We start from the raw sequence: 16833 nt of genomic DNA on the forward strand, positions 1-16833 counted from the left end.
ACAGGGAGAGTTACCTTCTAGTGGGGAAGCTGCATGCGGGAACACATTTCATTCGGGTTCTGGCAGATGAGAAGCATCCGAATGTGGGGGACTTACATGGGGTGTGGAGAACCAAGGGAAGAATACAAACCCCAAGCATAAGGGGACGGAAAGCCCGCGATACTGACTCCCTACACGCTGGAACTGTTTCTACTCCCTCTGCAGCCCAGGCATGACCTCCTACATTACAAAAAGAGACTCCAAGTCTTTAAAAACGCATAACAAAGAGAAAAGCACAAGAAGGACATTCTCCCCAGGAAGGGGGACGGAGCTGTGCTGCTTGTGGGATCTCCCTCAACCTATGAATCAGCCCAAACCCAGCAGGCTGCCTGAGAGTGTGGACAGAGGCAAGCGGCTGCCCCGCCCTCCTGGGAGTCACCTCAGGGCTGCCTCCTGTGCCACCCCTAGTGCCTGAAGGCGGCCCTGGCCAGTGGACAACTGTGGGAACTCAGCCATATCTGCAAAGCTTTGCCATGGCCAAGATTACCGCACAGTCCAGGCCCCTGGCTGGACACACAACACAAGGCAGGGTGAGCACATGTTCCCCCAAACCCAGTACGTTGCGCGTATCCCGCTGACCTCAAGGGACGGGGCTGTGAAGACAGCTTTCAGGCGTGTGGATAAGAAAGGCTGAGGCTGCAGAGGAGGCCTCCCCTCTCACTCCATGGCCAGGCCTGGAGTGTGTTGTCAGCCCCCGCCTCAGCTTCCCTATGCTCACGGTCCTGGCAACACCAGGCTGGAACAGAGGCCATGGCACGAAGAGCCCGAGCTGTGGGTGGGAAAGCTACGGGGGCTCACGGAGGCAGAGCAGCTCTCCAACTTCATCCCAGGGAATGGAATGTCTTCCCCAGGCCAGGGCTGGATGGAAACCCAACGGGGAGCCTTGGGTGTGCTGAAAGGCTCAAGCTAGGCGGGGGGCAGAGCCACAGCACCACCTCAAACAGTGTCCCACCACCTGCCCGTCCTCCCCGTCCAGATCACAGGATGACCCTGAGGACATGAGGAAGGAGGGGGACTGGGATGCTCAGGGAAAAGAGAGTCACGGGGCTGAGACTCCCTGAGGTCCCCACAGAACCGCCCAGTGCCTCAGCCCTGGATGACCTCCCAGAAACCAGGTGATCCCTGGTTTCACCAGCTGAGACTGTCACCTGCAGAGTCCCAGAAGTCCCCACTGGCCCCATCTCTATCAGATACAACCATTTCCTGAGTGCTGGGGGGTCTCTGGGCCCCGGCACTGGTGCCCACTTGCCCCTGGGGCCAGACTGGGGGCAGCCTGCCAAGACTCTGCTGTGGGGGCCCTGCCATGGGCCCGGCAGCACTGAGCTCACACTCGGCCCAGATGGTCAGCCTCAGGTGCCAGGGAGGACGGCCGCGCAGGGAGGTGAAGCCTCCAGTTCCACAAAAGGAATCTCTGCGCCCTCGGTTGCTGTCAACTCCCCACGCGACAACCGAGGCCGTAGAGTAATAGACCGTCCCTGCAAGACACCGGAGCTGGACCATCACCAACTCCAATGCACTGCCCGAGATTGAGCATCCACAGAGGCCCGGCAAGCCCGAGTCAGAACTCCCTCCCAACGCTCCCCTGAGCCCCGGGCGTTTCTTTGTTAGGCTCTCCTGGGATCGTGGAGATTTTCTCGGTCCTCTCTCCCTGTGAAGCAGGGCATCCCGGAGCAGGTGGCCACCTATTCAAGACCTGTCATTCCTGTCCACACACAGCCCTGGGCTGCCACCAAGAGCCACACCCCTGGCCCGGCTTTCTTCTCTCGTGTGTTTCTCCTCAGCTCCAGCCCGCTCACAGTTGAACCTGCCTCCTAAATCTGGCCTCATTCCGGGGTGCCGAGGGCCTCTTGGAGATAGAAAGGGGTCCCCTTGGAAACACTGCAGACTCAGGGCCTGCACAACTGGTAATGAGAAAGGGTCTCCATCTGTCTTCTCCCCCAAGACAGTGCCTGGCCAGTAACTACCCCTGCCAAGCTAAAGGGCCTCTTTCTTTCATCCATGATTACACTCCAGCCTTGTACCTCCATGGTGCCAGCCTGTTGGCATGGGGACCCACAGGGAATGAGTGAATGAGCTATGTACAGTGGGGTCAGGGCAAGGGACACAAAGGGGCAAAGCAGGTCAGGAAAGCTGCGGCCCTGGCCCCACCGGGACAGCCTCTGCCACCAGCAGTTCATGACCCCTCCACTGGGAAGGATTCTTGCACCGTCTACCTGAGAGACACACTGGTAAAGGTGGGAGTCTGTCAGCAGGAGCCAGTCCCACAAGCCTGACAGGGACCCCCCCACCCCCCGCCATGCTCAGTCATGGAGCAGGGATTCAACAGAGGAGGCCCAGGCCACCGGTGGAGCCCAGGTTGATGTTAGGGTCACAGCCCTGTAGTCCACAGGCCCGGATGTGGGTCTCAGCACATGTGGCCCGCCTAGTTCTAGTTTCAATCTGCTGCTGTGGAGGGCTAGCAAATGGGTGGGGCAAGACCTGGGCCATCCCCAGGCTACGTCATTCCTGGGCCCACAGGGAGACTCTGCAGCCAGAGCTGCCTCTGTAGGGCTCTCAAGTGGGATGTTTTACACTCATCATCTGTGGTCTTCAACACAGCCCATGGTGAGACGGCAGAATGGTCCCGCGAAGGTAAGAGAAGTCAGGAAAGTTTAAATAACTTTCTGAGCTCATACAGCCAAGAAGTAGCCTGGATTTGGCTATGTCAGGAAACAGAGGCTAAGCTGTCTGGGGACCCTGGTGTCCCTGTAATTCACCATGAAGATGCCTGGAGAAGAGCCAAGGCTAAGGTGCTGTGCCCCACAGTGCCCCCAATGTCGGGCTCTCTGCAGCATGTGTTACAGTCAAACCACAGACAGAAAGAGCGGAGAAGACAGTGGTAGCTTTGGCTGTCCAGCCTCAGTAATCAGACACATCCTACACCTTCAGCACAGGGCCAGGCGGCCATGAGGCAAACATGTCCCCATCCCAGGGAATCAGGACCATTGAGTATGAGGCATGTGGCCCTCCTGGCCCTGGAGACAGCATCACACCCTTTAGGGGCCACACAAACCAGGCCCCTAGCCCTGCAATGTCTCCTAAATGCCCCTTAGAGCCAGCAACTCCATCCTCCACAGATTTACTAATCAAGATCTCACCAGACTCTAGGAAAGGTAAACTTTTAAAATCAGTGTCCAAATGCAGGCAAGACATTTGGGTGGCTCTGGGTACCCACTTCCTTCCATAAGAACAGTGAGCCCCCATCCCACCAGACAAACGGCTCAGGATAGTCTATGAAACAATATTCCAATCAGCGTACTTACAAATGCTCTGCTGGGTCCATGCCCAGGTGCTGGTCTCTTCCATTTGGTATACTGTGGTCAATAACTATTGTTTCGGTATTTGCTAAACAAAATCCATTGGACCTCATGATTTCTGAAAATCAAAGCAACAAGGTGAGTCCTCAGGAGGGTTCGGTGCTTGAGGTTTTGGAGTTTGGGGTTTACCCCCATTTCCCTACTTTCTCCTCCACCTGTCGCCCGTGCCTCGCTTCCACACTGTGAGAGAACGCTGTGCACCCAAGACCCATTCAGAGCTCTGCCCCACAAAGTCAGGGAAGAGGTCAACCCCCACAGAAGCCAGGCCTGCTGCGTGTCTCTCCCTATACAAAGATGCTCTGGCTGCCCGAGCACTCTCTCCATATGCCCTTCGCTGTGGGCTTAAAGCTAGAGTACAAAGAAGGAGTACGGGGCTCAAATCTGTGAGTCTGCACGTGAGAGCAGACCCATGGCACAGTGACGCGTGGCTCTGCCCAGGGTACCTCGCCTTGCTGAGCTCTCACTGTGGCTGAGACAGGAGTAACAATATTGACGGCCTGGGTTGTTGTTCTGATTGCGTGAAATCAGTCTGCATTTTATTTTATTTTTATTTCAATAGTTTTGGGGGTACAGGTGGGTCTTGGCTACATGGATAAGTTCTTTAGTGGTGATTTCTGAGATGTGGTGGATCCATCTTTTATCCCTCACCCCATGTCCCCCAACTCCATGATACCATTCCCATGCCTTGGCATCCTCATAGCTTAGCTCCCACTTCTAAGTGAGAATATACAGTATTGGTTGCCCATTCCTGAGTTACTTCTCCGTGTGCATTTTAAATCAAAGGGTGACTTTCACTGTTTTGCTGCATATAAATGTAATGATTTATGTAAATGATTTTTTTTTTCCAAGTAAGCACAGATTTGGGTAATTTAGAAAAGCCAACAAAGAAAAATGACTTCCTACGTCCACACTGGCTGCATGGCGTGAGCTAGAGAGGGTGGGAGTCTGCGCTCATCCTCGGCTGGAGGAGCTGGAATGGAGGATGAGGAGCCAGGACAATGAGCTCCACGGCCTTGGGACTCAGTTTCCTCCAATGGAAAATTTCAAAGTTGTATTAATCTCTGAGGATTCTTCTCACTCTGAAATCCCATGAACTCCTGGATCGCATCATGCCATCTGGTCCATCTAGGCATAAAAAGCAAGAGTGGTGGACTCTCTGCTGCAGCATTCGTTTGTATTTTCTGAGGGACCGCGTTTCCGTCCCCTCGCTCGGCAGATGAGACCTGGTAGCCACAGCCAGTTCTTGGCACTAAAGTCCCCCAGCTGCCCGTGAGACTGCTCATCTCCGAACCTCAGTTCTAAGACCAGGACCACCTTCATCTGTTCTTTTGAATCAGAACCTCTATGTACCCCATCATAAAAGCCATGCCTAAAATATACTCCAAATTCCTGGTGCCTTCTCAAATCCAAAGGATTATCTTATTCCCATTGGGGGCACAGCTCCAAACAGCCCTCCCTCTCCCCCGGCACGCCACACCCAACAGGAAAATCGCTCACTCCCCATCGGATGCCTTAGTTGCTTGGGGGACTGTTTTCCTTTATTTTTTCTTACAACTTACCACAATTTAGACTGGTTTATTCCTGCCTATGGATTTGCTTTTTTTGTGTGACTGAAATAGTCACTTTCTGTTTAATCTTTCTAGGTATTTGGTTCTCAGTTCTTTGAACTGTTTTCCAAATGAAGAGAATTAGGGAAATGACACAAAAATGAGGAAAGAAAAACACATTTCCTTCTCACCCCCCCAGGATCAAAACGTCGATTCATCCGTCAGATTCATCAAGTCATTGCTAAAATTCTGCCTGCCTTTCTGGAGAAGGGGCCACTGGTGTTTCATGGACACATCAGTCCTCAGCTCTTCCCTGCCCTCCTCCCTGTGCCACTGGTAGGGCTGCAGGAGCTCGATGAAGCAAAGAGGAATCAGTGCTCAAACTCTGGGACCAGCCACACTTCCAGGTGCCAAAGGGACAAAAGAAGATGCTTACCAAAGCCTCACTGAACAGGCAGACTGTCAAAACCACTACATCCTAACAAGATAAACTAAGAGTCCCTCGCCTCTCTATCTAAAATGGGTGGCAGCACAGAACCACTCCCTTTATTGTTTTTACTAACTCTGACCCAAATCTGTCTTTCATGGGAAGCACATAAAACCTCAGAGCAACCTCCATACAGCCAGCTGACAGCCCCTCCCCTTTCTCCCACCCCTTTTGCAAAGGGAATTTGGTTGGGTGGTGGCCTACGAGTTAAAACAAATGTCACTGCTGCAAATCACTTCTGAATAAGATTCTGAAGAGGTATTTCACACGCCTAATCTTTCCTAAATGTGAAATTTGGAGCTCTATAAAATGGGAGTCTTTACCAGTCTCCCGAAAAATAAATTTTTAAGAAGTCATTCCTTAATTGCCTGTGACAAGGAGCCTCGTGCACATACATGCGGTTTAATTATTTGCAAGGCTGGCTGGGCCCTGGAGAACGCTGAGGTATGTCTGGTGTCTCCTGCATGGACCTTCCTGTCTCAGGCCCGGCCCAGGGAGGGACTTCGCTTAGACTCTTGCATTTCACTGAAGACGGTCCCTGAGAAGCTCTGACTTCCTCCTGGATCCCGCCTCTGCTCTCAGCCCCAGAACCTCGAAAAACCTTGGGGTAAGCCAGGCTACACAGCCGGCAGGTGCGCAGCAACCTTTGGAACATTTATTCCCAACTCGGGTTCAGAAAGGGATGGTTTATTGAAAAGCAAATTGTCTTAAAACCTAGGGAAATGTACACAGTTTTTCTATGCCTGCTCTAGTTGAAAAAGGAACACAGATTCTGTAACAGTTTACATTTTTATTTATTTGGTCACTTTAACAAAACAGTCCTAAGAAAAGCTGTACAAATGAGAACAGGTCCACAGTTTAAAAAAAGAAGAAAAAGCGTTTAGCTCTAGCAAGCCTCTAATTGTAGGGACCACTGGTTTAAGGAGATCAACTTGCTAAGCCTGTAGTCTGTGCCCATTTCAACCACAGACGGCAGATATTTAAATGGGAGTTGACCTCCTGGGTCAGTTTTCACGAGAGGATGGTGTAGACCATAAATTTGTTCCTTCAAGCAAAAGGCTTCATTGAGATTCATTGCTACGGGACCAGGGAGCCTGACTTGTAACAAAGTCCACTGGTAACTGGCCATGTGCCTTCGACCAGAGCACTAGCAAGTATGGCGTGTCTGCAGTGTGGAATGCTGGCTCCTCAGGAGGCATGAGCAGGTAGGAAAGCAAGCGGACGGTGCAGCTGGGGAAGGCTCTGCTACTTACGCCTGGAGAGCAGGTGACTTCTTGCTCAGTTTCTTTATCTGTACAATGGAAATAAAGGTATCCGCTCCAAAGGCCATTATGCAGACTAACTGAGATGATGTATGTAAAGAATCTAGCAAATGCTGAGGGCTTGGTAGAGTCCTGAGTGGTCTATCATGATCATTCAGTCCCCTTTTATTAACTGGCTAACTGGGCTACCCTTATATAGTAAAAATAAGGTTGACGTTATACAGAAGCCAGATTAATGAGAAACGGTGTTCTATTTCCAGGCCCCCTAAACCTAAATAATCAGATTTTGTGGCTGAAACTGATGAGTCCAAGTAGCCATATCAAGGCTGAGGTCCACATTTCCTCACAGCTATTATGATCATCGTTAGTGATGTCCTCACATCCATTATGATATAAATAAAAAAGAATGGAAGAAAGTGTAATTCCAGAAAAATTGTAGCATCTGAGCCGCACTTCAAACATACAATGTGAATGTCTTAGAAGTCAGCTTAGTATCTACAGCAAGAATCTTTGACCAATGTAGCCATTTTAATCACATACATGAGTGATTCCATGAAATAGTTCACTTTCAAGCAACTTTTTTACACTCGTATTTTTCCAAATGAAAACAGCCCTGCTCTTCCATGGAAACTGACATTGGCACAATACTGTTAACTAAACGAAAGACCTCCTTCACTCGAATTTCAACAGTTTTTCCACCAATGTTCCTCTTTTCCATGCGGGCCCCAATCCAGGATCCCTTGTTGCAATGTGTTGCTCTGTCTTGATCTTCTATGACCACTGATGGTTCCTCCATCTTTCCTTGTCTCTCATGACCATAACACTTTAAGAGAGGACTGAGCTATTTTAGCAAATGTCCCTCGATCTGGGTTTGTTGGCAGTTTCAGAGTGATTTGATCGAGGTGATGCATTTTTGGCAGGAATCTTGAGACCTGGAGTGGCATACGGGGGTGGGGGTGATGCCGACAGGTCCTGCTGCTGGGGAGGCTGCTGCGAGTGCCTGGTGAGGAGGCTTCTACCAGCTGTTTCCACAGTGAAGTTACCACCTTTCCCTTTGTAGTTAATAATTGAGGGAGGATGCCTCGAGGCTATGCAAATCCTGTTTCTCCTCAAAGTTTCACTCCTGAATCTTTGCATCTGTCAGTCAATGGATCTTCTTTGCACCAATTACCAGTGTATCTGTTTGCCTGATGGCAATTTTTCTGTTTTTTAGATGTAGCTATGTTTTCATAGCCCCACAAACCTGTCGCAACCCCTTACTTCAATAACTCTATTCCTTTTCTCAGCAGACACACAGTCTCAGCCGTGAAAACATTCACACTATAGCCTTCCTCCCTTTCACCTCTCTCCCACTGTATTTCCAATGCACTCGAGCAACGGAACAAAACCCAAAGCAGTGCCCCTTTATTAACTGGCTAACTGGGTTACCCCTACATAGTAAAACTAAGGTTGAGATTGGCCAGAAGCCAGATTAATGAAAAATAAAATTGTGATTCATTTCCAGGCCTCCTAAACCTGAATGGTCAGATTTTTGTGGCTGAGATTGACGAGCCCACGTTGCCAGATCGAAGCTGAGGTTTGCATTTCCTTTTATGTTGCAGAGCTGCAGCCACGGGGCAGAACGCTCTAGATTCCTGCTTTCTTACATTTGATAAGCATTGGGACAAAGAATGATTAAGGCTGCACTGGTTGGAAGTATTGTCAAGGGCTGCAGTCCCTCCTGACTGTCCTCAGGTGGCCCAGGATGTGGAAACCGTCGCCACGACTGCTAGCACCAGGCGCCACCTAGTGGAGCTCCTAACAACTAAACTGTCCTAGAAAAGACAAGGCACTTGGCGCCTGCAGGTCCCCATCCTCAGCCTACATCAAGAGAGCAGAGACGGTCAGTGCCTGTCCCCCGTGGCACCGCCTCCCTACACGTATGTCAGTGGCATAAGAAATGGAGGAGGAAGGTGGATGTGGGCTCGTGGCTGGGAATGAATGAAATTAACCAGGACAGGAGTGGACAGGCAGGTTTGCACGAAGGACCCTGCAGGGCCACAGTTCATGCAACAGCTGGCCGGTCCACCCGCAGGAGGCTGAGGCTCTGGAGTGGAGGTGACACAATCAAAACGCTAGCATGGGCTCTGAATGCCCAGAATGACCAAGAACTTGGGCTTGATTGTGAGAGTGAGCTTTTAAGACAGTTAATGGGCCAGGCGCAGTGGCTCACGTTTGTAATCCCAGCACTTCAGGAGGCTGAGGCAGGCAGATCACAAGGTCGGGAGATCAAGACCATCCTGGCTAACACGGTGAAACCCCGTTTCTACTAAAAATACAAAAAACTAGCCGGGTGAGGTGGCGGCGCCTGTAGTCCCAGCTACTCGGGAGGCTGAGGCAGGAGAATGGCGTAAACCCGGGAGGCAGAGCTTGCAGTGAGCCCACTCCAGCCTGGGTGACAGAACAAGACTCTGTCTCAAAAAAAAAAAAAAAAAAAGACAAGACAAAAAGACAGTTAATGAGCCTTAGAGGTCAGAGCTTTGGGATGACTGGTTCAGTCCTCGGGTTCATGCACTGGAGAAAGGGGGAGGCGTGAGAGAAAGCCATGTGGACAGTCTCAGGTGATGCCAGGGCTCTCTGGACCCCGTGCCTCAGCCTGGGGACCCACAGATCCAGAAACATGCCAAATATGGGACCAAGACTGAGAACATGATGTGCCTATGTGTGAGCCATTTTCTCAAAGGGATGTTGGGGCTATTTATTGTCAATAGTAATTTCATTAAAAAGCATTCCTGAAGGGAGGTATCTGCCACGGTGTGGGTGGACGTATTGCCTCACCACTGGCAGGTTAAGCAGCTCTAGATTAAGAAGCTCCCTCAGACACAGTGAGGGGCTGGCTAGACCGGGAACAGAGATCGGAGGGTCTGGGGGGTTCAGAGAGAGAACATCAGACTTGGTGACCGGCAGAGCAAAGGAAGAGGAGGAAACAAGCAGAGCACTTGCGACCCTCGGGTCTGCAAGGCTGCAAGAGGCCGAGCCACCTGCCACCTCCTGCAGCAACACCTCCGGATCCCCAGACTTTGCACTGAGACTGTTAGCCACAGGCTGGTGCAGACTCCATGGTTAGGCAGCCCCAGATGTTAGAACGTATTCTGTGCTGAGCCAAAGTCATCCACAGTTACTTCTACCTACAGGCCCAGTGCCAGCCCTCACGTGACCCCTTCCTGTGGCGGCCTGCCAACATCTGAGGGTGGCATCCCCTGCCTCCTAGCTGCCCTTCCACATTTCCTCCCACTCTTTTGACCCTGGTCCACCAGACACTCTTCTCTGGATGCAATAATTCGTCTTGCTGCATCCCAGGGACAGTCTTGACTTGCAAAAAGAGGCCAGGACCCCTGCCTTCCTAGACCTGGACACTGCACCCCCATCACACAAGGAAGACCACAAACAGCAGTGGCTGAAACCTGTCCTCAGCCCTTGCAAAAAGGCAAACAAAACATACTTTCAACTGCAACATGAGACTCTACGTTTCTCCCTGTTACCTTTCGTCTCACTATGCTCGTCCCTTAGGGTACACGTGGGCCACGTGTTCATCCACATCACTAATAGAAACAGGAGGCCAGGGCGGGCTGTAGCACGTGCCAGGCACTGTGCCTCAGGAGCTTCTGCATCAGAGGTGGCTCCAGGGAGCTCCAATCTGTCCCTCTTACTTGGGGGCCAGCACCTCCCACAAGGCAAGGCACTAGGACTATGTTGCTCCTTGATCTCATTTGTGGCAGCATGAACCAGCCTGTAGGCATTATATTAAGTGAAATAAGCTAGGCACAGAAAGACAAACGTCACAAGATCTCACCCATATGTGGAATCTAGAGAAGGGGAGATCATAGAAGCAGGAAGTAGAACAGTGGTTACCAGAGGAGGGAGGGGCTCACTGGTCAGTGAGCACAAAGTGACTGTGGGAGGAATAAGCTCTGCTGTGCTACTACTGTACAGTAGGGTGACTAGGGTTAACAGTGCTGCTTTGTGTATTTCAAAATAGCTAGAAGAGAGGATTTTGCATGTTCTCACCACAAAGAAAAGATGAATGTTTGAGATAATGGAAATGCTAAATACTCTCGACTTGATTTTTACACAATATACACATGTATCGAAACGTCACACTTTACCCTATAAATATGTACAATAATTATGTGTCAGTAAAAACAAACAGAAAAGTAAAAAACAAAACAAAGCAGCAGCCACAGACAGGGTCAGGCATGCCACCACCCTGCACACACACGATCCTATTAATATCTACAAACCCATCTTCCACTCCAGGTTCCAGAACCTGCCCACCGCACCCAGTTCTCCCAAACACACAATTCAGAATCCCACCTGTGCTGTGGTCAGTAATCAGCAAGGTCACATTCACAGCCAACAGCATCCATCACCCATCCCCACTGTCCTCTGGTGTCCCCAATTCCTTCTGAGTCAGCTCTGGGCTCAGACCCCCTCTCATCCACTCTTCTCCCTTGAAATCCTTCTGAGTCCTCCATCCCTCCTTCTCCCCTGCTTCCTCCACCATTCAGAAACGGAATGATAGACAAAGGCCCCCTGCTCTCCTTCCTGCAGACCACAATGTCATGGAGGTGCTCTCCTTGGGCTGAGCCATGTCTCCTCTCATGAGTCCCCCCTTCCCTCCCTGTCCACCAGGCAAACCATGGCAAGACCACACGCAACTGTCACCTCTTATGTCACAAGGTGACTGCCACTTGCTTGGGAAAATCCAGTCCTAGAGACTCCCAGGACAGAGCTCTTATCCCTACAAAAATCCTCCTCAGCAGCCTTTGCCAAAATAGTGCTGCAAAAAACAAATCTAGTGTTCTCATGACACCTGCAACCCAGATCTTAGTAAGTCACCAAACTTGGACTGGCCAAGAGGTCCCAGATTCCCCTTCCTTCCTTCCTGCGCCAGGAGCCACAATCCCACATCCACACTAAGGAGACCTAAAGCCTGTGCGTCCCTTTGGTTATGGCTGCCCCTAAAAGCAAGAACCAAATTCAATGCCACGTGACACGGGCTGTCTCGCTTCAGCAGGCTGAACGGTGGATTCCAGTAGTTTGCTTCAAACTCTATCATCAATGTGTTTGTTCATCGTTATACCGTTTCCGAAGTGAGTTCCAATTTACATGCCACACAAACCCCTGAGGACGCAGCAGGAGTAGAAACCAAAGGAGGAAACATCCTGCTTGGGGGGAATCAGGCAACAGCCGCTCTCCCTGTGCGTTCCCATTTCTCCCCATTGTCTTTCTGGAAAAGCGTGGCCCAGCCGCAGAGACAGCCAACTGAGGGTTTCTCTGAAGCCTCAGCCTCAACAGCAGCCCCTCCCCCCACACCTCCCTTGTGGCTCTTACCTGATATTTTGACTGGACTTTGAAAGCTGGGTTGAATTTTATGTACATTATCATTTTTTAACACCTGATCCAGAGGAGATCTTTCGAAGAAGGTGAGCACAACTTCTGATCTAGAATACTGGGGGAAAATACAGGGATTACTAAACATGAACAACCTCCATAGGCTGACCCTGTCTGTCTACCGAGAGAGAGGTCCTGCTTGTCCAGAGGTGGCCCGTGTGATGCAAACGCCCAGGCAATGTCCAGATGCTCCCATGGCTGGCCGCAGGGGCGGGGCTGCCATCACTGCACAGCCCTCATGTGCTCATGACCCAGGCAGCTGGAAGGCAAGGCCTCAGCGACCTCAGCAGTGGAGGGAATTATGGCTCCGATGTGCCAGTTTCACTCACGCCTCCCTCCGTCTATAGTCAACTGTAGGCTGTGACCATTCTCCCCATTTGCCAGAAAGAAACGGAAGCTGCCAGGAGCTAAAGAGGTCTGCCTGGCGCTCAAGTCCAGGTTTTTAACCACCACTCATGACAAAGCCCACAGGCTTACGTGGAAAGGGAGCTGATGGTCAAATCCGCGCCATGTGCCTCACTGTGCTGACACCAACATTCCGCTTGGTTTCCACATGTCTGTTCTAAAATCCCCTGAGCAAGACAGGGGATTCTGAGCAGAGGCAGAAAGCAAAGCCCCCTGCAGCCAGAGAGGCCCCACGCCCGCCTACTCATGCCTCCCTGCACCCCTCATTTTCACTCTTTCCCCAGGGAGGAAATACTGGGGCCACTGGAGCCCACAAAAGCCTTCTTTCTCCTGATGACACCTGCACACCTCCACCCGCATCCCTATCGCCTGCTACTTCCAGGGAGGGAACAAAACGGCTAAGTGAGATGGAGCAAGCAAGTCAACTCTCTGGAGGGATGGATGCCTTTCCCATTTGGGAGGCGCCAGCTCCCTGCCCAGCCCGGGTCCTGGCCGCACTCACTTTACAGGGCATGCTTATGATCGTCTTCAGCAGCTTCTCCACCTCGTTAAGCCTGGTCTCTATGTCGTGGGCTTCCTTTATGGCAACCAGTCCTAGAATTGAGACAGAAATGCTCAAAGTCAGAAAAGCACACCAGGAAATATCTTCCCAATTCAATACACAACAGGTGCCCACGAACCGCCAGGGTCGTCCTCTGTAATGAGACGTTGGGAACATTCATTCAGCCTTATGCACCTATAGCCCCATCCTGGAAGTCCTGCTCTAAGCCTCATCCAATGTTTCACCTACCCAGTGATCCATTAAGTCTGTGCTGGAGTCGGTACTGTCAATCTGAAAAGGGGATGGGAGGTGTAAGATCCCTCCAAGTGGGGCAGCCTGGCAAACTCCATAATCACCCCAGTCACAGCCAGAGCTCAGCCCAGGGCGAATCAGGCCCCACTGCATGGTGGGTACAGCCAGGGGTGCTGGCCCAGAACCGGCCCACCCCTAGTGACGCAGGGAAGGACTCACTCTGCTGGCCCCAGCTGCTCAGATCGCAGACCCCTGGAAACGGAGCCCCTGTTTAGACCAGTTATTTACATGCCACGTTCACAAGGAAAAAAGTCAGATCTCTGCCTGGAGAAAACCAAAGTGGACATGACTCATGCCACTTTCCAGGAATCTGAGCCTCTGTGCTTCTCACGGTCGCCACATGCCCGAGTGGCCGTTAAGCAGTACAATATTTTATTTTTAAAATACATAGCTCGAGGCATGAAGACGCGGGTGCTTTTCTATCTCCCCATGAGAAGCGCAGAGCAGAAGTCTTCCCATCACAGGTTCTATCCCTCAGCTTGGCAGGATGGGGAAGTAGGTGCCCAAGGACACTGGCATCTCCCCCACACTTGTGTGACTGAGGCTGATGCAAATGTGCCTGTGAGCGGTGATTAAACCACAAAGGCTTAAGTCCCAGAACTATTAATGGCAAAAACTGTGATTACTGCAATTACTTTTGCACCAACCTAGTATTAACTGGTCATGGAGACTAGGTTTTTCAGAAGTTCTGGTCTGATTTTGTTTTACGGGGAAAAGCCTGTTCAGTTTTCAAGCAATTCGTTGAATAGGTCTATAAAAGAGATAAAAATAATTTCTCAAACTTCCTAACTGAAATTAAGAGGTCCCAGAGCATAGAGTCCATGGAAACTCCCACCAGGGCTCCCCAGACATAGGTCAAAGGCACTTCTGAAAGAGTGGGCACCGCAGGGGCATCCCCGTAACTGGGGTCAGTGGGGGTCAGTGGAGACCAGGAACCTTCTCCTCACTTCCTCAAGCATGTGCCAGGTGCCTCTTCGCCTGGCTCACCTGGAATCCCTGCTTGGCAGTGGGGCTGTCTGATCCTGCTCCCTCCACTGACCTCAGCCACACTGGCCCAGGCGGCCAGTTGTGCAGGGCACGAGGGTCCAAGAGGGGCAGGTCCGTGGCCTGTGACTCAGCCACTGGAAACCCTGGGGCCTCTGTTCATGTGGCCTGTGCCTATGCCCAAAGGAAGGGACTGGACGACCCTCTGCCGTCTTCCCCAGCCTCACCCCAGCTCCCCACACGCCCGGGCAAGCAGAGTGGAGAAGAAAAAGAGAAAACAGCAAAAGTCCCAGACTCTCTGGAAGCCTCCACCCCAAGCCCTGAATTCCTTGCACAGAATTTCAAATATTTATATACCGCAATTTACGTAGAATTTCAAATATTTATATACTACAAGAAGTATATGTGCACCACTCTTTCAACCAAAATGCTTTGATCCCCTGCTTGCTAAGGGAAGTGTACCAAGGAAAAGACAGCCAGGTCAAAATTCTTAAAAAGTTGTTTTTAAAGAGAAGACAATTATATAACTCATTTCCACAAAGTGCTTCTTTATTCTAAGACAAGTAAGACTACTGTTATATTTCAACTTTTATTACAGCTACAATACTAGTTTTCGGTTGATCAAATGAAGGACACAGTAGTTGTATTCAATTTACAAGGTTGGTTTCTTGCATAGTCATGTATCCAGCATATGTATACCCATTTATAGGACAGCAAGCATGATCCAACAATTTACAGGTACTACAGAGGTTTCTAATGCTTGTATCTGTGCTTTGCTGACATATCTTTGGCTACATCTTTGATTTAATTCATGTGCAGCTCTTGGTTGCGTTGATAACCTCCAAGGGTAACATTAGGGAGATAAATATATTTTGTGGTACACTGATCTCCTTTTAGTATGGCCAAACTTAGCAAATAAGACACATGATGCCTAATTCAATATGAATTTCAGATAAACAATGGATAATGCAATAGCAGGGACAGCCTTACACTAAAAACATATTTGCTGTTTATTTGATATTCAAACTTAACTTTGGGTCCAGTATTTTATCAGCCTACGCTATCTTCTTTATGACCCATCTTCCAGACTGAACTACAGAAAGGCAAGTGTACCTGGTCAGGCCTCTGGAAATGATGTCAGGATTTCAGTTGGGCATGCAGACCCTTCCTGACCTGATCCCAGCCCACCTACCTCAGCAGCTCTGTGCCCTGTGAAACACACCCTCAAGGAAATCCCGAGGAACCAGCCCTCGCTGCCCAACAGCCTCCTCCACCTCCAGGCTCACGATGGGGCAAAGCCCACTTAGGCAAAAGCCTCCTGCTCTGTGACGACGGGACTGGGTCCTGCCGTGGGCTCAGAAGGTCCATCCCACCCTCTACAGCCTCTTGCTCCTCTGCAATGACTGTGCCTTCACCTGGGAGTCTCCCCAGAGACTAGTGGGAGCCATAGGGCAGGAGGTACCTCGGGCTCATCTCCCTGTGACCAGCAACCACCACAGTGCCTGGCCCACGCAAGGGATGCAATGTTCGTTGGCTGTGCTGGCAGAATACACTTGCACCAGACAAGACAGAAGTGGACGGGTGTTCGTCAGTCTTCTGTGTGTGCTCCAGCTGCCCTGGGACAGCCCCCAGTCTCAGTCTTCAGCCTGACCCCAGGCAGAACCCACCAACAGCAGGCTCCTCGGTCACCAGCCTCGAAGGAGAGTCTCGAGGGCCAAGTGGCACTAAAACTGCTGAGCCACGCTGGTTTGATTTTATGTGTGGAAATGTGCAGAACCACATTGCTTCCCTTCACCTATTTCTATGTTTCTGAATGGAAGTCAAGTTGTGTTCCTTGGGTGTGTAAACATGCTTAACAACCAAACAAAAGGAGCCTGATAACATTTAGATGGGGAAAGTGAAGAGCTGGAATCCCTCCCTACAAGCACAGAAATAACGGCTGCTTATTTTTTAAGCTCTAGGCTTTTAGTTAGGGGCACATCCATTATTTAATTCCCCATCCAGCTCCTGGTGGCAACCAAGCTGGCAATGTGGATCACCTTTCTCAGGACACTGTGGTCCTTTCTCCATGGAGACAGTTCACCTGAATGACAACAATCACTGGTCCTTTCCCCAGGAGGGGCCGCAGCTGATTCAAGAAGTGATGAATTCTGCTGCACTTACTGAAACCCACCCGATTGACAGCAGCACAGCTGGGCTGCCGCTGCTCCAGCTGCTGCCACCAGAGCTCCAGAGCACAGCAACAAGAATGCAGAGCCGGGCGCCTTGAGCAGCAAAGGCCTCCCCGCCCCCAGTCAAGACGTGGCACCGGCAAGAGACCACAGACAGCCTGGGCTTCTTAAAACGCCACGGCTCCCATTTCCCAACTCCCCTTCCATTGTTTTTAAAATGTTTTAAATACACCAAACGGATGAGTGTATTTAATGTGGAAGGAAAATACTTTAAAAAAAAAAACTGTACAACTGTC

At 50.7% G+C, this 16833-nt stretch overlaps 1 protein-coding gene across 2 annotated transcripts in view; it reads right to left on the reverse strand.

Annotated features, from left to right (window-relative positions):
- PXDC1 (PX domain containing 1) overlaps nucleotides 1-16833 on the reverse strand; it is a 28553-nt gene that overhangs the window by 1621 nt on the left and 10099 nt on the right. Inside the window, exons 2-4 of one of the 2 annotated variants that reach the window (XM_033216076.1) lie at nucleotides 13032-13123; nucleotides 12065-12182; nucleotides 3342-3453 (exon numbers count right to left, since the gene is read on the reverse strand). In XM_033216076.1, coding sequence (XP_033071967.1) covers nucleotides 3342-3453; nucleotides 12065-12182; nucleotides 13032-13123 — 322 coding nt within the window. The remainder of the gene's footprint in view (nucleotides 1-3341; nucleotides 3454-12064; nucleotides 12183-13031; nucleotides 13124-16833) is intronic. The other variant, XM_033216077.1, reaches the window with a different exon arrangement.

Source organism: Trachypithecus francoisi, unplaced genomic scaffold (assembly GCF_009764315.1).
Source record: "Trachypithecus francoisi isolate TF-2019V2 unplaced genomic scaffold, Tfra_2.0 Lachesis_group10, whole genome shotgun sequence".
Taxonomy (NCBI): Eukaryota; Metazoa; Chordata; class Mammalia; order Primates; family Cercopithecidae; genus Trachypithecus; species Trachypithecus francoisi.